A 23246-nucleotide genomic window follows, 5' to 3' on the forward strand; every position below is an offset into this window, starting at 1 on the left:
TATGGGAAAGGGTTTCTAAAGCACTGGCTGCTTTCTCTGACATCTCTCCCCACCCCCCAGCCGACAGAGCCAAGACACACACATACACACACACACACCCCAACTTTCTCTGTCTTATTCCATTACTGTTTACTGTTGCTTTGGAGCCTCCTAAATAGGGCATTGAAAACACTTCCTGCAGCTGAAAGAAGCCCTGAGAAGCTTGTCTCATTCCCAGTGTGCAGCTCAGCAAGGGGTTCGTCCTTCTCTGTCACTGTCTTTTGCCTGTTGTAATTCTGTCTGCCTCTCCATGACTCTGCCTGTCTCACTCTTTCTGTTTGTGCCTCTCCTCACTCTTGTTCTTTCTGCCTGAATCACAGTCCCTTGGTCTTCTGCCTCTTGCATGTGTCTTTGTTGTGCTTTCCTTTTGCCGTTACACCATCCCCTCTCCCAGTGCCTTCCCTCCACTTCTGGGAGGCTTAATTGCTCAGGCACGGAAATGGAAGCTAAGGGCTTCTCCTGGCTTCCCTCTTCATTTTATTGAGGCTGCCAGTCAGGAGGGCCGTGGGTCCTGTAGCTGCGGGTGGCTTACAGCCAAAGGCGGGCGGAGCCCACAGGGCGGGATTGGCCCTAGGTCCACCTCATAAAGCCTAGGGCGAGGGGCGCGAGACGTTCTGAAAGTGCCCTGGAGAGTCTGTTTGATCCGACAGACCCCACAGGCTTAGTTGGGGTTCTGCAGTGTCATGCCCCGGAGCCTCCAGACCGTGTCGAGCTGGGCGCTGTTGCTGCGGCTGCTGGCATTGCTGCGGCCGCCAGGGCTGGGCGAGGCGTGCAGCTGCGCCCCCTCGCACCCCCAGCAGCATGTCTGCCACTCCTCGCTTGGTGAGTCCGGAGGCCTGGGAGGTACACAGCTGGGGGTGGTTGTGTGTGATTAGTACGGGGCATTGCTGTAGACCTGTAGTCTGGAGGGAATGGGAGGAGCTCAAATCCTTCACCAGCTGCCTCCGGTTGGGGTTGATGGGCAAGGCCGGCACCATAGCAACCTTGCAGGGGCAGAGCTTGGCTGACTTGTAAGGAAATTAAGACTGTGTAAGGAGCCTCCATAGCGGCCCCCTCACCCCTGCCTACTGTCATTGAACAAGTCACTGGAACTATCCTGTGATTATTCTGAACTACTGGAGGGGGGGAGGGGAAAGCCAGCGCCAGGAGGTTGGGCTTTCCTTATAAACCTCCCTGTGTCCAAGCCTACATATAACTGAGCCATCATACACTCACACCAATACACATCTTTTACCCTTTCTCTTCCCTCTGCCTGGAATGCCCTTCCCCCCATCCTTAAATTCCTGGCAAACACCTATTCATTCTTCAAAGTCTCACTCAGGTATCCCCTTTTCTCTGAAGCCTTCCTGACTCCTTGGTGCTACTATGGCATTTTTAACATTTTTGTGCTCCTACTATGCTGTGCTATTGTTTGCAAATGTGTTCTCCACTAGACCAAGAGTTCTGCAGGATAGAGGACCCTGTCTTGATCACATCTATAACCTGGTACCTAGTGTTAGGCCAGGCACAGAGGAAGAACTTCATGAACAGTTTTTGATTAATAACCAAAAGATGAGCTACCTCTGTGCAGGGTCAGATCATTTATTAATTCAATAAACATTTGGGCTCAAGATACCAAAACTCTGGGCAGGCTCTGTTTTAGGCCTTGGGCTACATCAATAGATGACCACACTGACCTACCCTCAGTGAGCTCCTTCTCCCTCCTCTATCCTGATGCCCACCCCATTCCCTGGTCTATGAGCTAGACTCAAAACTAGCAAGTAAAGCGTAGAGACTGTAGGACCTAATAGGCCTGCCTGCACAGGAGTTTCCAGGTCCCCACTCTCAAATCCTCATCCTCACAATCCAGAATTCTCCTACAAAATTCTCCAGGGGCCCCAGGCCATCCAGATCCCAAATTACCCCCACAGGTTGCTGAAGGTTCCCTCTTTTGCTTCCTATGCAGTGATCCGGGCCAAGATCTCCAGTGAGAAGGTAATTCCTGCTAGCGCAGATCCTGCTGACACTCAAAAAATGATCCGGTATGAAATCAAACAGATAAAGGTACATGGGAACAGGACAGCACTTTTACCTTCTGGGCTTTGGGGGGGGGGGGGGGGGTGGTTAGGGTGTGTGTTTTGGGAAGGGTGGTGCTTATAGGTCAGGCAATCTGGCTCAGTGATCCTGGATGTTGATGCTAAAGTGGAAGTGGATGACATTTTGGGAATAGGGCCCACAGAATCTGAATGACAGTGCAGGACAGACCCTCAATGTCCCTCTAGTCCTATAGCTGCCTGTGCATGGGGCTGCTGGAGGTACCTCCCCTCTCACTGGAATAAACCAAGGTTTTTTAAAAAAGAGAAATGACCCAGTTAGGCCATCTGTGTGCATCAAATCCTGAACTAGACATTTGCTTAATTTCTTTAGACTGAGAAATGAGAAATTTTCCCTGTTAAACTATAAAGTTCACTCATTGGCCTAATATAATACTGCTTTTTTGTAATTGTCTTTCAGATGTTTAAAGGGTTTGAGAAAGTCAAGGATATTCAGTATATCTACACACCTTTTGATTCCTCCCTCTGTGGTGTGAAACTAGAAGCAAACAGCCAGAAGCAGTATCTCTTGACTGGTAAGTTAAAGAGCAGCAAGTGGCCCCAATAGTCTCTGTCCTAAGGAAGGCAGCCAAGGAGGAGCCAGGGCTGCCCTTGGGCAGCAAGTTGAGCAGGTAACACATTCTTGGGTATAAAACGGAGCTGTGTTACTTACTAAGAGGCAACCTCTGAATCAGGAGGGGCCTTGGTTACCTCCCTTTCAATGCAAGAATCCTCATTACTGTGACCTTGGACACTCTTTCACTATTTTAGGAACAGGTTGCTCTCACAGCCTAGGGTAGCTGGTTCCATTTTCAGTTTTAATTGGCATACGATTTTTGGTATCTTGAGCCCAAGTCTGCCCCTCTGAAACTGCTCTTTGTGGATTCAGCTCTGCCCTCTGCTCTATGATGATGCATCAGAGGCCTGAGGACAATAGATGCAAGCACTCTAACTTCAGGTCTGCTGGCCATCTTCTCCAATGGGATATTGTCCCTGTCCCTTTCCTGTCATAGTACAGGACAATGAGCTGGACACAACACTATAGGAAAGGTCTTAATTTCACATAGTAAAGGAAAATTGTGTGTGTGATCCCCTCTCCCTCAACACACACATTATAGTTACTGTAGCCTCTGATGGCATTAGCTTTAGACAGCCACACTGGATCATACTCCTGACTCATAGTGAGTCTAACTCACACCCCAGGCCCTATTAGGGGGTAGAGTAAAGCACAAACTCTAACAGGAGCCTTGAGTCTAACATGGTTCTGTTTCCACAAACTTGGGCCCAGGTATAACTACTGCAATTATAGAAGGTATTCAGCTGGACTGTGCCCCTCCACCTTTGCACAGGATAGTCCCAATGTTCAGAAGTCTTTTCCCCAACTTGTCTGGCAGGTAAACTCCATGCTGAATTGGTTGGGATAGAACAATTAAAGAACCACATAAAACTATGACTCTGTAAGTGAGTGAATGCTATACTATAGTATTTTGCAGTTCAGGAAGAAGGTATTTATGTGCTTATAAACAGTTAGGGAAGCTTCATTGTGTAAGTGAGATCTAAATTAGCCCTGAATGATGAAAAATGCTTAGAAAGTCAAGGAAAAGAAAAACACAGCAGATAAGGAGAAATTCCACTATCTGTCCACCCACTCAGCAATGAATGACCACCTACTTGCTGCCAGGCCTTGGACAGGAGAGTGGAGACTCAGTCACAAGTCATAGTCCTCAAAGAACTCATAGTCCAAACTTGACTCTTGAGAACTCGTAAGCATTGAAGGACACACTGGAAGGGGCTCCCCAGCTCTAAGAATGTGGAATTGTGCTGATCTGGGAGCCTCTGGATGAGAGAGGCAGAGGCAGAGCATGCCACTGAGCCCTCCACATCCCAGGACTAGCAGATGAGGCCATTCCTTCCTTCCTAAGTACCTACCTTCTGTGTGCTTAGCCCACTGCTAGGCACTGTGGTGCATCAGTCAAAGCAGGAGGCATGCTTTCTGCCCTCAAGGAGGTCAAATCTAACCAAGGATGAAAATAAATGACAAAACACAGGTCTAGTGAAAAGTCATCAGAGATGTCCATGCTCTTCAAGAGAAGTCACAAACTCTTTTGCCTAATGTTGAAAGTCCTTTGTGACCATAACACTGCTGACCTCTCCAGTTTTGTCTCCTGCCACTTTTCACTGAGTTTCCAGCCCTTCATTTTCCCCAGAGCCAAACTAAACTACTTGCAGTTATAGAAGGTATTCTGCTGGGCTGTGCCCCTCCACCTTGTACAGGAAGTCCCAATGTCCAGAAGTCTTTCCCCCAACTTGTCTGGCAGGTAAACTACTAAGCATCCTTTCAAAGCCCAACAGGAGCATCATCTTCTCTTAGACAGCTTCCTTGCCCCCTGCCCCTTCCACAGAGATAATTGTGATTTCCTTTGTTCTTATACTGCATCTTTTATATAAACACTATAGGCCCGGTGCACGAAATTCGTACACTGGAGGGGTGTCCCTCAGCCCAGCCTGTACCCTCTCCAGTGCACAAATTTCATGTACCGGGCCTCTAGTGTTTATATAAAAGATTTGGGACCCCTCAGGGGATGTCTGACTGCCTGTTTAGGCCCAATCCCGCATTGGGCCTAAACCAGCAGTCAAACATCCCTCTCACAATCCGAGACTGCTGGCTCCTAACCACTCACCTGCCTCCCTGCCTGATTGCCCCTAACCACTTCTACCTGCCAGCCTGATCGCCCCTTAACCGCTCCCCTACTGGCCTGATTGATGCCTAACTGCTTTCCTGCTGGTGCGATTGCTCCCAATTGCCCTCCCCTGCCAGCCCGATAGCCCCCAACTGCCCTCCCCTGCCAGCCTGATGGCCCCCAACTTCCCTCCCCTGCCGGCCCTATGGCCCCCAACTGCCCTCCCCTGCTGGCCCAATCGCCCCCAACTGCCCTCCCCTGCCAGCCTGGTCACCCCCAACTGCCCTCCCTTGCAGGCTTGTTCGCCCCCAACTTCTCTCCCCTGCTGGCCTGATTGCCCACAACTGCCCTCCCCTGCCAGCCATCTTGTGGCGGCCATCTTGTGATGACGTGGGGGTGGCCATCTTGTGATGATGTGAGAGTGTTGCGTAAGGGCGCAAGGACTACCTAGGCTTTTATTAGTGTAGATAACAGTATGATTTTTGCCTATTTATCTGTCTGACCTACTTGTTTTTAAGCTCCTTGAGATCAAAGATCCTACCATATTTATTTCTGCATTCATTGTACCAGGTCTAGTAGTTGCTCAGTAAGTAAATGAATGACTAAAGTTCTAAGAGATGTGAGCTAGCATGGTCAGGGATGGCTTTGAGGATGAGGTTGTACTGAAAAGGGTCTTTGGAAGATAGGAAACCATTTGGTAAGTAAAGAAGGGGCACTTTCCTATAGAGAAGGAGAAAGACATACCAATATAGGTATCAATGGAGCAGAAGACTGGCCTATGTAGATATTGGGAAGGGTTGGAAAGGGGAAGGGCCCTGTTATTTATTGAGCATCTTCTATGGGCCTACTACTGTGCCAGAAGCTTTACCAAATATTCTCTCATTTAATCCTGACAATAACCTTATCATTCTCATCTTCCAGTTGAGAAGTTACATGACTTTCTTAAGGTCACACATCTAGTAAATGACAGAAAAGAAAGGGGTTTCACTAAGAATCTCCCTTTATAGCCCATGTTTTCTCTGCATCACACTAAAGGAAAGGCCTTTATTCCACAACTCTCCTTTGTACAAACATAATCTCTGATATAAAGATTATAGAGATATTTTTGGTCCCTTAATTGAGTCTTATGTCACCATTGCCACAAAAAAAAAACACAAAACAAAACCAAAAAACACACACATTAAAGAGGCTGCAATTCTGGGCTCTTTAAGGATCCAGGCTTCTGGAGTTTCACAAACATATTCCTCATGCTAGGTTCTCCTCTATCTCCCTTTGTAGGTCAGGTCCTCAATGATGGAAAAGTCTTCATCCATCTGTGCAACTACATTGAGCCCTGGGAGAATCTATCCTTTTTGCAAAAAGAAAGTCTGAATCACCACTACCATCTGAACTGTGGCTGCCAAGTAAGAGGATGTCCATTTCTAAGGTCTTTGGTGGGGGGTTGGGGGGGGAAGGTCTTGAGCCTTTCAGCCTCACCTTTAATGGCACCTGCTGATGGTACTTCTTCCTTCATGCATGCATTTATTCATTTACTATAGTATACTTGAGATATGCCATGGATCAGGTACTGTATAAAGTTAGAGATGGGAAAGCAAGATGATCCATAGTCCTTGATCTCAAAGTACTTAACATTTTGGCAAGGAAGGTGGCATCATATAAGGCAAACTGAAATAGTATAGCTACCATTTTAACAGAAATTACTCTTTATCAGGCCCTCTAATGGTCAATTTATTTTAAATATTTTAATGTAGTCTTTATAACAAATGTATGAATAATTAAGATTTCCATTTTAAAGAAATGAATGCTCTAGAACAGCCGTGGGCAAACTACGGCCCGTTTGAAATGAATAAAACATAAAAAAAAAAGACCGTACCCTTTTATGTAATGATGTTTACTTTGAATTTATATTAGTTCACAAACACTCCATCCATGCTTTTGTTCCGGCCCTCCGGTCCAGTTTAAGAACCCATTGTGGCCCTCGAGTCAAAAAGTTTGCCCACCCCTGCTCTAGAAAGTAATTTGCTCAAGGTCAGTGGTAGAGTAAGGGCCCTCAGGTTTGTCTGACTCCAGAAATGCCATTAGAGAGGCAAAACTATGTGGGAAACCATGGGGAAGGAAAACTTGGGGAATTTTAGAGACTAAGAAGGACTTCATAAGGCTGGGGCATTTGAGCTAGGTTGTAAGGATGTATATGAATCTGAAAAAAAATTGTAGAAAAATGACACCCTACTTACTTTGATGTTGTGTTGTTATGACTCTAGGTCACCACCTGCTATACAGTGCCCTGTACCATCTCGGCCCCCAACGAGTGCCTCTGGACAGACTGGCTGTTGGAACGGAAACTCTATGGGTACCAGGCCCGGCATTATGTCTGCATGAAGCATGTTGATGGCACCTGCAGCTGGTACCAGGGACGCCTGCCCCTCAGGAAGGAGTTTGTTGACATAATCCAGCCCTAGTAAAGAACAATGACCACCACATTCCTTCAGGAGTTCTGAAGACCAAGCCAGTTCTTCCTCTCTACAAAGCTCTGGCTATCACCACTTGCCTCATTGCTGCCAGCCAAGGGGAAGTACCAAGTGGACAATCTGACTAGTGTTAGAACAGGGCTAGGGTATGTTACAGCTTGTGTCTGAAACCCCAGCCCAAACATGTCAAAGGCTAGGGGAAGTATCCTGCCCTCGGCCCTTCTTTCCTGCCTCCCAAACCTTTTTATTCTAGCCAATACCTGTTACTGAAAGTTTTTATTCTGGATTAGAATCAAAATAGTTATGACCAGAACTATTCCCTTTTCTCTCTAGGAAAATGTATTTTCTCTTACCTTAATTGATCTAATAGTGAAGAAATGGTGAATGCTATTCATATGAGATAGTGTAGCTATCTGATGTACAACACCAGAAGACAGGTTGACAGTATCATAAACAGGCTGATTTGGAAGAATGAAAAGACCAACATAGTATGGCTGTGTATCCTCTACTCCAATCTCAGCTCATCTTGATCCTCTCTTACACTTTCATTTGTTTGGGGAAGTGACTTACAAGGGCATAGAATCACTCAATATGAGACCTAAAATGGCCTAACCTCCCACTACACGCTGTAATCTCCTCTGTCCCATTCCTGGCAGAGGGTCTGGCCCCCTAGCACACCTCTTTGGATAAAAATAGACTTAGGTATTATCTCTGCAGGTTAACTACCATTAATACCTTCACCTGATGTCCATAAGTCTTCTTTTATGTTTCTTTTAGAAAGTCCTTCTCTACTAGATTACTAATGTCTTCATTCCTACTTCAAAACTTTTTTTTTAAGCCAGAAAAGCCTAGAGTTGAAATTCTCCTTTAGATTTTAACACCTCAGAGAGATCTCAGGAGGTCTTCTTTGGAGGGCAAATTTCAGGATAGAGAACAAGAGAGAAATAACACAAGGGCTCTTGGGGGAAAAGGATGGTAGATTAGACAATATAGTTTGCAATTTTTTCAAAAAAAATTTTGTGGTTAGCCCTGCTAAATATTACAGCAAGAAAAATCCAGCTTTGGTCCCCATCCTTCCTTCAACTCAGTCCCCTTACCACTGTGTATTGGACTCCCTGAGAACTCCAAGCATAGATCTCTTAAGCCCTGATATTGGTCTCAAGGATTTATTAAGGACAAGAGCTTAAAGTTCCAGAGCCTCTCCCTGGGAAGCTCTACCTCTAAGGAGGTAGTTCTATTCAAGGCTCAAGGTTGTTGTTATTTGTTTTCTATATGTTGTTTGATGAGAAGCAAGGCCATGCACAATATGCCAGAAGAAGGCTCTTGATTCACAGAAATGGTACAAATGTAGTTCCTTTTTGAGAAGGGAGTAAGAGGGTAACAAACATAATCTCTGTCCCAGAGTACAACTGGAATGCTATGGCAGAGAGTCTCCATTGGTGAGTTAAGCATGATCACCAACTGACCATGCAGGCCTGGGGCAGAGGGTGTGGAGATAGAGGGGAAGAAGAGGGAGCGAGCTCCAGGTCTCCATGGAGGAAAAACCAATCAACCATGCCATCTCTCTGCCCCTTCTGATATCCTAGGATGGCCTCAGAGAAGGCATAATGTTAACCCAGTCTTCTCACAATCTTGACAAAGCCAAGGGAATGAAAGGCCTTGGTAATAATAGCAGGAATAACACCTGACATCTGAGGGATGCTTCACATTTTCCCAGAAGGCTATTACTTAAATTTTGTACCAAATTCGAGATCCTGGTTAGGAACAATTATGCCCATTTGACTTTCCAGTTGGGAAAGTGACACAAAGTGAGTAAATTTAACTAGTCCAATGACATGTGGCAGGGCCAGGGCTAGAATCCAAAGAGTGGGATCTTTTGATTACTGATCCATAGGTTTGTTATTTTCTCAGCTTGATAAAATGCCTTGTCTCTGCTCTTCCCTATTCTGTCTCCAGATTTTAGAGACAAGGGACTATAAGCTAAAATACAGCCACTCTGGCCTCACAAAGCAGGTCTGCAGTTCAGCTCCAACTGGGGTTAAGATACTAAAACCCTCTTCAGAGCCCCACAGTTATAATGTGAATAAGTTCAGAGTGGAAATAACAGAGACTAAAGTCCCCACCTGATCACCTACCATCTCTTTGTGGTTGGGGTAGTATGTCTGCTCAATTAGTGGGAACTTTTCTCCTCCCAATGTCTTGTAGATGGCCACCAGCTGGGCAAACTGTAAAAGAGAAACAAATGTTTCAGCTTATCTAGACAACTTATAGAACAGACAAAACAGCAATCTATCAAAAAATATTTATTGAGCATTTGCTCTGTTGAGGAATTTGTGCTCTGAGGATATAAAAGAGGTGTACAATTCCTATTCTCAAGGAACATATTCTTTAACTGAGAAAATGAGAGAGTGAGCTAACATTCATTCAGTACCTACTTAATTTTAATGATAATTCATTGAAGCCTCATATTAAAATGAGGAACTGGGTACTTTATCATCTTCATTTTACACATAACACTCAGAGAGGGTACAAAAGTTGCCTAAAGTCACAGAGCTGCAAAGAGGTGAAGCTGAGATTGAAATTTGGTCCTCTAATTCTAAACACCTGCATCTCTAGAAATGGCAAGTGATGAAGCTGGATAGGTAACATGGGCCAAGTTTTGGAAGTTTAAATGCCAGGCAAAGAAACAGTATCTTTTCCCTATTGGTAGTATGAAGTAATCAGAGTTTGAGCAGGGGGGTAATGAATGAAGCTGTTCTTCAGGAAGATTTTGATGGTCCTGGTATATAGGATAGACAGACTCAGTCTTTGTGGGACTTACTACTCATTTAAGAACTGAACTCAACTAGCCCCTTCACCTATGAGAAACCAGAACAGCTCTATGAGGAAGAGGTGAAGTATGCATACTTACAGTGTCAGGGTTGAAAGGCCTTTGGCAAATATCTAGCATCTTCTGCTCCCCTCCCCTACAATTTTATAAGTGAAGAAGCTGAGACCCAGTCAAATCATTTCCCCAAGGTCACATGGTTGAGCCAGATTCATAGTTAGGTCCCTTTATTCTCAATTCATAACTCTTTCTATTCCTCCAAGTAGCTGCCTTTCAGTCTCTGCAGAAACCATGCTCTTCACACAGGAAACACAGGTTACTTCCCCACTCAATCCATTCACACACACCCTACACACCTATCCCCAGTACACTGGCAGCAGGGGTAATTCAGCATCCTTCCTCTAGTGCTACTGGGTTACTTCAGTCTAAGCCCCAATTTCTGGAACTGCTAGAAGGAAAAGTTGCCAGATCAAAACTGCCTTTTATTTATCAGAGAAAGGAAAGCTAGAACATTTTTCCAAAGCTTAAATCCTGTTCTCTATAAGGAATGTTGGCACATGAGCCTGGGGGGAAAGAGGCTGAAGTAACAAAAGCTCAGAACTGGGTTATTAGAAAACTGGAGTCTTCTGATTCTTGTTCTGCCTCTAACTTGCTAGGTGTCCTTTGGCAAATGATTTCTCCTCTCCAGGCCTCATTTTCTTTATATACAAAATGAGAGAAATGAACTTGATCAGTTCCTCAAACTTTTTACCACAAATAACATCCTTAATTATATTTCCTCCCAAACTCCATCATCAAACTGCAGTTTAAGTGATCATCTCTTGTGGTCCTTTTGCGGGAAAAGAGAATTTTGTTACTGTTTTTGAAATGCTGGAAAATGTTGAAATTTCTGCATCACTTCCTTAGTGATTGGTTGGTGACTCTAGATCTCTAAACACCCACCAGGACTGAAAGCATGATTCACAGACGCGCAAGCCCCTAGGAGGTTATTACTGAAAGAGACTAGAGAGCTCTGGTCTAAACATCTCATTTTACAGGTGAGGAGACTGAACCTAGAGAAGCGAAGGAAAGCCTTGGCTCCCAGACCATGCCTGGAATTGAGGCTGCCAGGTCTCTTCTTTCCCACTGCATTCTTCATTGCATCTTGCTGTTCTCACCACTCTATGGTTCTTCAACTGGCTTTGACTATCCAGACCAATGCTTCATACCTTTCCTGTCTCTGATTCTCTCCACCACCTGATCTGATCTTTAAGTCTCAATCTGGCTAGACTCCTGCTCTGCCTGAGCTCCCAAGGCCCTTCAGCATCCCCAGCCAGCTCTGCTTAACAACCTCTGTCCTGCTGCAGCCCACGCCCTGGCAAAGCACAAAGGCATGTGGGTCCCTATCTTCCCAACATGTGGGAGAGTTACACAGGCACCACACGGATGCCAGAAAGGCCCACGGCACACTCCCAGAGTCCTGGGACAGCCAAGACTAAAATGGTAGCCAGTTCCCAGGCATTAGTTGGGTCCCTGGTAGCTCACCCTACCCTTCTCAACCTTATCTCCAGTAGTCCTGTCTGCTCAAGGTACTGGGCTTGGCATCTAACCCCTGCCTTCTTGGAACCTTAGATTAAGTCACAAGCACACAGTCACCAATTAAACAAATGTAATATTTGATAAGGGTTATTTCCTCTATCTATAGACAAAAGAATGGATTTGGGACCTGGGGGTGATATTAGCAACAGATAGGAAGATAATGTTCATTGAAACCACTTAACCAATGAATCAGGAAAGACTTTTTGGAAGAAATGGGACTTCAAGATCAGACTGAATTTAATAATTTGCCCTCATCCCTCCTGGAAATAAAACACTTAATTCAACCCTAGTGCATCTGTCTCTAAAAAACCTAAAAAGTATGACAGGAATTTCAGATAAATGTGTAGTAATATGGTATGGAGATGTTCTTGCTTTCTCTGGAATGCTACTTTCATTGATAAGACCACTTCTATTTCCAAAATCCAAGTGTGCCTGCCCTGACCAATTTATGAGATAGCAGATGTAAGGTAGGACGTTTTCCAACCAACTAAGGCCTCACACCAAGGATACCCACAATAAAGAAATTTAAGAAAATATGAACCAAAGCCACATCTTAGAGGGACCCCTCCCCTCACAGTCACCAAATTTGTCCACTCCCATTAACAGGCAGAGGACAATATATAAAATGCCACTAGTATGGTAGCTGCTGAGTAAAAATGAAGGGAGAACTTGGTGTCTAGCCAGGAAGCCCTGCTGTTCTCATGCAATGCCAAAAGCAATGTGCTGGGATTGTGAATGGGTAAGAATGTGAACCCTCACCAGATCCTGATCCCTGGAGGGGCAAAGCTCTAGGCACAGGCTCTCTGATTCTCCCCTCCCTGGCCTCTGGCACAGTTTTGAAACATAAAGCAGGGAACCAGCTTTTATAAGATACCCCAAATAGTAGGAGATTGTAACAACCCAGGCTAGCAAACTGGTGGCAGGTACTACTATTATTGCTAGTTGACAAAACAAAAACAAAAAAAACACATAGCATAGAGAGATGTTTAGTCAGAAGGCTGATTAGTGAAATCACCCAGAAAAAGCTAATAATAGCAGACTCACCCTGTGTGACTACGAGGGAGCCAAATTCTAATAGGTATTGAAGGGAGGAGGGAAGGACTAGGGCATATGTGCAGTAAGGAAGGGCACATGACTAAGTAGAAAGGGGAGGACCTCAGAAAAGAAGTTTGGTGAAGGCCTCATATGTGCTCTTCTGCAAAGAGCAACACACTCAAAGCACACAACTCTTTTAGCCTGTTCTTATAACACTAGGATTCCAGATGCCACAGGCCACACAGAGGGAAAGGCTGAACACGTAGAGGTTGGGAACCCAACCTCCCTCCTCAACCACAACAGCTCCCAGATCTTTTGACTCCTCATTCATTGCTTTTTCTCTTATACTGTTAGATCTTGCTGGCTTCCAAGGGAACAGGAAAACTGTGAGTTCAGGTGTGAAAAGAAAAAAAAAAAAGATCAAGAGCAGAGGCAATGGATCTATTTGGTTAAAACATCCCCTCCAGTTCCCTGAGTAGTGGAGAGGCTTGGGGTTCAGGAACTTCAAAATCAGCCACCAGTGCCTTGACTCTCGGCAGGCTAGTATGTGAAAACTGAAATTTGATTTTTGAAAAACAATAAGAATGTGATTAGGGGCAGGTATTTCCTTCTGAGAGGGCCAGCCTGGAGTAGCAGAGTTATAGGAGCTGGGTTGCCCCAGCTATCAGAGGGGAGGCCAGAGCATCCCAGTAGCCATCATAGGTCACTCTCCCTCCTAGCCTCACTCTTTCTCTCTGCTCAGAAATTTCCACTGCTTCCTAGATTTCCAGACTGGCCAAAGAAGAGAACACTAGCTTCTTCCTCACATGCTAACTTAATTTATGTGTATGGTAGTGCAATCTAGAGAAATCCTGGCTCTATAACTTTGGTAAGTAACTTAATCTTCTCTGGGTCTCATTTCTCTATAAAAAGTGATAATAATGATAATAATATCTTCCTTGTAAGGTTATTGTGAGGATTAAATAAAATTAAAAAAGGAAAATCTCAGAATTTGGCACCATATAGTAAGTGGTTTTACACTCCTTACTTTCCTTTTTTAATTTTCATATATCTACATGAAAGGGAGAGATTTGATTATCCCTAAGGGCACTTACATATCATATAAGTGTCTGATTCATATATTTATAGATAAATCTGATTTTGAGGTTGTTAAAACACTTGGTAAGACTGTCACTAACAGCCCTTTGAGATGGACCATCCTTTTGATCCCCATTGGCCTCAGACCTTTCCAATGGTTAGACCATTCAAAGGCAGAAACAGTTATTTTTATCATTGTATCCTATGGCTGAGGGCAGAGTTTACAGATTTGTAAGGGCTTCTGCACAGAATCTTGGTGTGACTTTGTTGTAAGGCCAAAGGTCCACATGCGGCTAAGGTGCCCCAGCCCATGATGATAATGTTTTCTTGTGAGAGCCTATCCTTCCCATATTCCAGCTGAAGCTCTTCCCATATCCTTTCAACTGGTAAGTACTGCATCTTGTTTACCAGTGGTCCCTCCTGGGGGACTGGGAGATATAGGACCTGGATCCTACCCTTTTACCTAGAGGGAAGGGAACCTCACTTACCACCCATGGCTTGTCACAGAAGTTGTAAATGGATTCAAGTGAGTTGATGCTGGGGAGGCCTGCATACTGCATGCCAATGATCAGGTGGCGGAAGTCCTCATTCTCCGCCATGCCAAATGCATGCTGCCGGATGAGCACAAAATCTGGCCGGAAAGACCTGGTAAAAATGTAGAGGCAAGTTTGCCATTAACCAGCACCTCAGGTTGTACATCACCTTGTCTCCCATTTCCAAAGCCCAAGACAGAGAAAGGATCTTAGGGGCCACCTGGTCCAAGTCCTTTATGTTATTATTATTATTCTTTATGGACTAAAAAGAGGTATTACGGCATATCTCAAAGAGAAACATATTCCTTTTGTTGTTAATCCTCGCCCAAGGATATTTTTTCCCCATTGATTTTTAGAGAGAGTGGAAAGGAGGGGGAGAGAGAGAGAGAAATATCGATGTGAGAGAGACACATTGAAAGGTTGCCTCCCGCACGCGCCCAACCAGGGCCAGTGACCAAGCCTGCAACCAAAGTATGTGCCCTTGACTGGATTTGAACCCATGACCCTTCAGTCCGCAGGCCAACCCTTTAAACACTAAACCAAACCGGCTAGGGCTGAGAAACATATTTCTAAAATTCCCTTATTCCTCTTGGTTAAGCACTGCCTTTTCATAAGGTACAAATGCCCTCAGGAGGAAAGAAACACTTTTAGATCCTCACACCTTAAATGAACAAGAATTTTCCCTATCACTATGGGGTAGTATAAAAGTTGAAGCTCCTTGTGGCTCCAGAATTGGTGTTCCAAGGGGGTCCCAGCAGACACTGTCCTGTTTTGAGTCAATAAAGCTGCTCCTTAAAATAGGCAATGCCCTCATCAGGCCCCCAGGAGAGCAAGAGTCCAAGCTGGCTAAAACCAGATGCCAGACTTCCCAATGTTATTCTTCCAAAGCGGACACTAGGGAGAGGTACAAATATTTTTTGCAGAACTGAGGTTGAGCAACAGCCACAGGAAACACTGAGAGTACAGAATGTTCCCATGCATGGGAAGGCTCCCTGCATTTCACCTCTAGCCAGAAAAGCTCTTAACCACAGCTGCTCTACAGGACTAGGGCCCCTATGTTCATGCCCTTACTCCTGAGGAACCTCATCTCAGAAATTCAATTCTGTGGCAGCTTCCACCCTCAAGGCTCTAGGACTCAGCAATTTCACACCATATGCAGTGATCTACCTGGTTCTCTGCCCAGGCACCTATCCAACCTCCCCCTACAACTACAGCCCCACCCAGGCACAAAGATCAATCTTTTAAAGTGGGGATGGAAGGAGCCCTCCTCCGTCACTCAGGAGACTTAGCATCAAGTGCTGGAGCTGCTCTGACCTCCTAGTGCCCCAATTCTGGGAAACTGGCTTCAGCTGTACCTAAGATCAAATCTTAAACCCCAGTTATAGGAATTGAGCTCTAGATTTGTGGCCAGCTCTTGAGATCCTATACTGGTACCTGGAAGGGCCTGCCTTATTCTTGCCAGATCCCTCCCGGCACCTGTAACTATCTGCTTGTGTGCATGCTCCCCTATGACTCACTCTACCTATAGCTTGAGAAACCCATTATTATCTCTCTTGTAGGATCTCCCCAATCTCACTCCCGTATGAAGAGACATCTATCTCTTTTTCTGTCCTCCTTAGTCTCCAGGATAAATGAACTCAGGATGGACAAGCTCACATTTCCTGTTGTTAGGTTCCAGACACCTGAGTTTTGCCTGTCCTGTCACTGACCCAGTTCCTATTGAACACTTGAGGCATCAGTGTCAGGGTGCTTCAGATTGATATAGGGAAGAGAGTGAAGTGAAGGCTCTTCGTGGAGCAAGACTCACACATCTGAAAACTGGAAGCCACATCGAGCCCTGGGTAAGAATAAGACTGTTGAAATCATTTTCCCAGTCTGGAATTCTCATCACCTCCCTCACAGAAATGTTGTATTATGTTTGATCACATCTATGAGTGCCATGTACTACCTGGCATATAAGTGCTCTGTAATTGATATTTTTTTCCACCCATAATGTCCCTTCTGACTCTAGGCTTTCTTATTAGAGTTATGAGTTCCCAGGGATGAGGAATATAGAAATAACACAGGACTTGGAGTTAAGAGAATGCACATAGAACACAGGGCTCTGCTAACAACTCACTGAGTCAATCTAAGCAAATCAATGTAAAATAAGAGGCTGAAATAGATCAGAGGTTTTCAAACTTTATTTTTAAGCAATAGAGTCCTGATTTCCAGGGAAAATATATGCAGAGATAAAAGCACATGACTGTATTGGTTGCAGTGGGGCTGGAGTCCTGGAATCCCTCTAACAGGAATCCAGTTACCTCTAAGTAAGCTCTTAGTCCATGAAGCTTTCTCTACCATTGGACTAAGCTCCCTGAGGCAGGAGCTGGTTTCCTCTGACTCCCTGTACCACTTCTGCACAGCACACATCATTAAGTTCTACACACTATACATAGTAATATTATCCCACTCCAACACTTGATTTTGAAACTGCCTCTGCAAGCCAGAGAAGGTAATTCTGGAGACAGTGACAGTAACCCTGAGGAGAGAAAGGACCTTACCGGACAACCTTTGTGCCATTCCGGAGTACCTGCATATCCACAGCACAGGTCCCATCTGCATGGGCCACCAGGTTGAGCTCTGAAAATTCTGCCTGGAAAGTAACAGTAGGGATTAAGAAGGTTATGTGTTTTTTACCATGGTAAAAAGTAAATAATAATAACAGTAGAGGAATAAGTCCACAGTCCTAACTTTGCCAAATCCCCCACATAGCAGCAGCAATAATATCCTCACCACCATTTTATTTACAATTTTCAAAGCACTTTCACAAACTGATCTCATTTAACTCATAGCAACTCTATGAGGCAGGAGGAACAGAGATAAAGAGCAGTTAAGTAGCTTTCCTAGACAAAAACAAAACAAAAAACTTATTGTTGGCAGTAAAGAAGCAAAACTCAGGTCTTCAGACTCCCAGCATCCTTTGGGCTGCCTCTCTGAGAGCAGGAATGTGAACCAGGGCAAATGTGCCCTTTATCAGTTTCAACATAAAAGCACTAGGTTTTAGATTAGGTAACTGGGTTTTAGTTCTGCTCTACTCCCAACTAGCTGTGTACAACATTAGGCAAATTACTTATACTCTCTGGAGGAAAAGTTCCTCCCACGTGTAAAATGGAAAAAATTTTGTCCTAGCTGGATGGCTCAGTTGGTTGGAGCATCATCCTATACACCAAAGGATTGAAGGTTCAATTCCTGGTCAGGGCACATACCTAGGTTGCGGATTCAATCCCCACTTGTTCAGTGTATGGGAGGCAACTGATCAATATTTTCTCTCTCTCTCTCTCTCTCTCTCTCTCTCTCTCTCTCTCTCTCTTTAAAAATCAATGAAAACATATCCTTGGGTGAGAATTTAAAAAAAGGAAAATTTTGATCAGCCCTGTCTATATAACAATTTATTTTAAGAACTGAATGCAATGCAATAATGGATAGGAAAGTACTCTGTAAACCACAGCACACTGTGTAAGGAATAATGAGTAACTTTTATTATTACATAGAAAATACATAATTGCTTAAATTGCATATCCCCCACCTCTCTACCCAAATGGATCTAATTTCTATTTATCATGAAGCAAAGAATAGAGAAAGATAGAAAATGAGCCTTTCAGGACTTTACTGCATTAAAACAAGAAGGTGTTATTTTCTAAGTTCTCTCTGAATTATAGCCTTAAGCCCAGAGTAGTCACCAGTGGAGGCCACACACCTGAATGTCAAACATGTGCCTACCCAGGATACCATGCCACCAATAACATGGAGCTGTGGCCAGTGATTTGGAAAGACATTCCTCTAAGGTTTTCCTCAGCCTGAGAACCCTGCACTACACGAAGGCCCTAAGAGCCACACTATTTGCCTCTCTATGGACACCAGAACCATGGTAAAAAGTCAGAAAAATTGAAAAATACAGCCTTCAGGACTATGTCTCATTAAAAGAAAAGCTCTGGGCCCTAACCGGTTTGGCTCAGTGGATAGAGCGTTGGCCTGTGGACTCAAGGGTCCCAGGTTTGATTCTGGTCAAGGGCATGTACCTTGGCTGCTGGCACATCCCCAGTAGGAGGCATGCAGGAGGCAGCTGATTGATGTTTCTCGCTCATCGATGTTTCTGGCTCTCTATCCCTCTCCCTTCCTCTCTGTAAAAAATCAATAAAATATATTTAAAAAAAGAAAAGAAAAAGAAAAGCCCTGGGGAAAGGATGGGGTTCAAGAGATAGCCTGAAACCCAGCGAGGGATGCTGTCTTCCACTCAGCAGGACTAGATGGTTCACTCTGGAATGCCAAGAGGGATTGATGATGACACAGATCCAGCTCTGGGATTCGGGCTGATTACCTGTTCCACTTTGATATCATAATCTCCAAGGACTTTTTTGCCCCGAAAGCACTTGGCCCTGGAAAAATAAAAAAAAAAACACAAATTAGTTTTGTACAAGTGTTTGAGGTCAGAAATTCATTATCCCAAAGATGAGCCTACAGCAAACAGAACCCCAGAATGACAGTCAAGAGTCGTGGGTTAGGGTTAGAGCCTAACTTTGCAATTGGATCACCATAATTGAGAGCCTCAAGCAAACCATTTCCCCTCCTTTACATGTTCAACTTATCCACCTATAAAATAAATCAAAGCACTTTTCACTCTCAGGTTTTGTAATCCTATATAATAAAAGGCTAATATGCAAACTGTCCCCATGGCCAGGAGTTCAACCAACCAGGAGTTAGACATGCGCTGACCACCAGGGGGCAGCGCGGAACATGGCAGGCATCGGCAACATGGTGCTGGCAGCAGCGTCAGTGGAGGCACTGCCAGCCCCAATAGGCCCCGATGAGAGCGGGACCATGGCGGGATGGTGGAGCAGGTGAGCAGGCAGTGTCAGGCCAAGGCAGGTGCGAAGGGAGACCCTGGCCGGCAGCGGTGGCAGGCAGCTGGGGGAAGAGAAGCTCCAGCCAGCAGCCAGTAGCTGCTAAGGACCCTACCCATGCACGAATTTTGTGCACTGGGCATCTAGTCTATATATATAAAAGCTTAAGTGACCATTTGACCATTTGACCAGTAGCTATGATGCACAATGACCCCAGGGGACAGACGCTCCAACCAGTAGAGGAGGGAGTCTGATTCCTCACGGAATCAGTCCTGGGTTAGGTTGCTGCTGGGGCACTGTTGGCCCTGAATCTTCTTCAGCTGCACCCCTGACCCAAAGAGGAGGGAGGAGGGAGCCCGATTCCTCACGAAATTGGCCATGGGTTAGGTTGCTGCTGGGCACTGTCAGCCCCTAATCTGCTTCACCAACATCCCAGACCCATCGGGGGATGTCAGAGAGCTGGTTTCTACCCAATCCCCATGGACCAGGCTGAGGGACCCCACCAATGCACGAATCTGTGCACAGGGCCTCTAGTTTTATATCTCAGGTCTTTTGGCTACCAAAGAAATCTAAAAGTAAGAATTTCCCTAATATTGTTCCTGGTAAAGACTAAGTCAATCTTCTATAGTTTCTTTATCTTCCCCCATCTGACATTTCACTCTGATTTTCTATTTGGTTTCCACCTTTGAAAGTTTACTTTTAAAGAAACTTATTTTGCTTCTTCATACCATACTTCAAAAAAGAATGTGAGGCTACCAGAAAAAGAAAAAAAAGAGAAGGATGCTGAGTAAAGCTACTATAATTGAACACAACACCTATCCTGTATTTCTGAGCAATCAAGAAAATGACTCAAGCCCTGGCCAGCTAGCTCAATTGGTTAGAGCATCATCCTAGTATGCCAAGGTTGTGGGTTCAATCCCTGGTCAGGGCACACACAAGAATCAACCAATGAATGCATCAATAAGTGAAACAATAAATCAGTGTTCCCCTCTCTCTCTCTCCCTCCGTCTATCTCTAAAATTAATAAATTAAAAATTAAAAAGAAAAAAAATGAGTCAAACTGTTATATAGTATTTATTCACCTTCCATTTTGTCATGGATCTGGAGGAACCTCACATTAATGCATTAATGGCTTCACAGTCTCTGATAAACAGATTGTGTTATGCTTATATTTATATCCATTCCTACTTTATCCTTAACCTGTCCTCCCTGCCATAAGCTTTTCTTATCTGTCTACTTTGGCTGGTTCTCTATTTGTAAAAAGGGCCTTTCCACACTGTACCTGTTAGCTAGGTTGGCTTGCTTTCCCAGTGCTTGAAATTTCAAATTAGCATGTTTCACTGAAGATTTTCTAGAAGTCCCTCTCCAAAATAAAGGAATATATTAAAATATTGTCCATCACATTCTAGGAACTGTGTATTACTTGCTTTCAATAACATATTTAATCCTCTTACCAACTCAGGAGATAGGGGAAAAGGTCTTTATTTTCAAGATGAAGAAATCAAGATTCAGAGAAAAAAAGTGTCATAGGGCAAGTTAATGACAGAGCAAGCATTCACACCCAAGTCTGAGTCCAGTCACCTTGTCACTGCATAGCACTATCTCCCTCTGTTGATTCATTCTCTCCATCTTCACTCCCACCATTACAAAAACTAACTTGTCATGTGTACTGCATTGCATGCCCCCCTCCCCCATTTCCTTCTTCCGTTCAAAAGGGACTTGATGTTGTAGTTCCACTGCAAATACTTCCTACCCTGGTTCCTGTGAACTACCCAGGACGAGGCCAAGCTATTTCCTTTCCTCTCTGGGTTCTGGAACAGTCCGTTCTAGGAAGTTGTCATTTGTCCTATCCAAGTCCCTGGCCACACTCAAATTGCTCCTCAGAGGCATTCAGCCATCCTGGAGTTGAATCACTGAAGTCCATCCCTCCACCTCTGCCCTAATTCCTTACTTAGCTTCTCAGTTTGCTTCCAGGACCCTGTTCAACATTCATAGTTCAGCAAGCCCCTTGGGCAAGGGACCTATAGCATATCCTGTCCCTTTGGCTACTGTTCCATCTTACTTATTGGTTTAAATAATAGTCTATGCATGGCACTATCATTGCTCTGAAGTTTTGCACTCTGTAGGTCTTTGTCCATGACTATAAAAGGGAGGAACTAGAAAATATGACCCATGGGGTTCCTTTTTGGTATTGTTTAGGTGTGCTACCTTGTTACCAGCAATGCTTTTTGGATGCTTTCTCCCATTTTCCATCTCAAAATAGCTCTTCTTCTCTGAGGTAAGTCTCAGAAACATTAACAGTAACTTCTTATCCTTGCATTAACAGTAGGATGCCTTGCATTTTCAAGGTACATTCCTTGCCTTATTTATTTCTTACAACTCTGTGAAGTAGCCAAGACAGATAGTGCTGTCCATTTGACAAGTGGAGAAACTGAAACCCAGAGCAGTTAAATAATATGCCCAAATCACACAAAAAAATTCATGAGTTAAATTTAGAACTAAGAGTTTATATCTAGGTGCCAACGTTTTTTAATTCGCTAATTTATTTTATAGGTTTTGAATACTAATATTAAAGTATATTTATAGATTCTGGCTGGGTTTATCTGCCACTTCCTGCATCTGCCCATTGACCAAGTTGGCTAATGATACTGTTTTCATGCCTTCTCCCCACCCCCAACTCTCCAATTATGTTAATGCCTTTTCCTTAAGGTAATTTGTCCTGTTAGAAATCTTAGTCTGTATTTCCTGGCTCCAGGTCACTGACCTCTCTTGGCTGAGCTACAATTTTATAAAAAAGGATCCAAGATGGCAGGCGGATGGGGGCACAAAACCTTCTTCTGGAGAATGAGCACATTCTCCTAGCTCATGGCCTTTGGATGTTTTGATTCCAGGTATTTTCGTGAAAAATTTTGTAGCTTACAAGCAAGAGACAGAAGTACTTCCTGATACTAAGAGCACTGTTAGGAGGCAATGTGCTAGAATCCAGAAAAGTTCTGGATCACAGGGCTCTGGCTCACAGTCTGGGTGGGAATCCTAGCTTTGCCCTCTCCTGGCTGTGTGATCTTGAGCAAATGGCTTAAATTTATATACTAGAGACCCGGTGCATGAAAATTCATGCACTGGAGTGGTGGTGGGGTCCCTCAGCCCGGCCTGCCCCCTCTCACAGTCTGGGAGCCCTCAGGGGCGGGAGACAACCCAGCGATCAGGGGAAGGCAACACCCCTATCACACCTCTGCTGCTGCCACTGCCGGCAGAGCAAGCCTTGGCCGGCCCTGGTTACCTGAGCCTTGAGCAGCCTTGAGGCTGGGCAGCTGCCATCCAAGGTTTGCCTGCATCTCAGGCCGACCCTAGGTGGCTGGGCAGCCAACATCTGGGGCTTGCCTTCGCCTTGGGTGTCGGTTGAGTAGCTGCCATCCGAGGCTTGCCTGTGCCTCAGGCTGGCCCTGGGCGGCTGGGGGGCTGAGGGGACTGGGGGACTCCGGAAGTAGGTGCATGGAGTGGCCAGGCCCACCTGGGAGTGGGCCTGGCCTTGTCGCACGCCTACTGCCCTGGCAGAGCTGAGGGGGCTGGGCGCCACCATCTTTCAGGGCGTGGCAGTCAATTAGCATATTCCTTCCTTGTTGGCTGTGGGCGCTGCCATCTTTGCGACAGCATGACGGCAATGAGCATATTCCCTCTTTATTAGATAGGATATATATATATGTATATGATATGTCATACAATTAAGTCAATCAAATAATAAATCAAAGGATAAAATAAAAAATAAGTTTATCCTTCCCCATTCCTCTATCATCACACATACTCCCCATTATCAGTGCAAGCATATCCTTCCGTTGTGGGGGAAATGTGTGCATATAGCTGCATACATATATGTTTCAATATACACATGGCATTATCCTATATCAGTGATGGTGAACCTTTTGAGCTCGGCGTGTCAGCATTTTGAAAAACCCTAACTTAACTCTGGTGCCATGTCACATATAGAAATTTTTTGATATTTGCAACCATAGTAAAACAAAGACATATTTTTGATATTTATTTTATATATTTAAA

At 44.6% G+C, this 23246-nt stretch overlaps 2 protein-coding genes across 3 annotated transcripts in view; one reads left to right on the forward strand and one right to left on the reverse strand.

The window, feature by feature from the left end:
- The window catches only part of SYN2 (synapsin II), a 153095-nt gene that overhangs the window by 31495 nt on the left and 98354 nt on the right, over window positions 1–23246 (reverse strand). The window contains exons 2-5 of one of the 2 annotated variants that reach the window (XM_070433616.1): window positions 18671–18728; window positions 16854–16945; window positions 14266–14422; window positions 9384–9485 (exon numbers count right to left, since the gene is read on the reverse strand). In XM_070433616.1, coding sequence (XP_070289717.1) covers window positions 9384–9485; window positions 14266–14422; window positions 16854–16945; window positions 18671–18728 — 409 coding nt within the window. The remainder of the gene's footprint in view (window positions 1–9383; window positions 9486–14265; window positions 14423–16853; window positions 16946–18670; window positions 18729–23246) is intronic. The other variant, XM_070433617.1, reaches the window with a different exon arrangement.
- TIMP4 (TIMP metallopeptidase inhibitor 4) lies at window positions 617–11954 on the forward strand. The gene is made up of 5 exons (XM_070433618.1): window positions 617–861; window positions 1985–2082; window positions 2533–2647; window positions 6071–6195; window positions 7054–11954. The coding sequence occupies exons 1-5, from the start codon at window positions 723–725 to the stop codon at window positions 7249–7251; spliced, it is 675 nt and encodes a 224-aa protein (XP_070289719.1). The 5' UTR covers window positions 617–722; the 3' UTR covers window positions 7252–11954.

Source organism: Myotis yumanensis, unplaced genomic scaffold (genome assembly GCF_028538775.1).
Source record: "Myotis yumanensis isolate MYYU_CA2020_CCGP unplaced genomic scaffold, mMyoYum1.0.hap1 SCAF_14, whole genome shotgun sequence".
Taxonomy (NCBI): Eukaryota; Metazoa; Chordata; class Mammalia; order Chiroptera; family Vespertilionidae; genus Myotis; species Myotis yumanensis.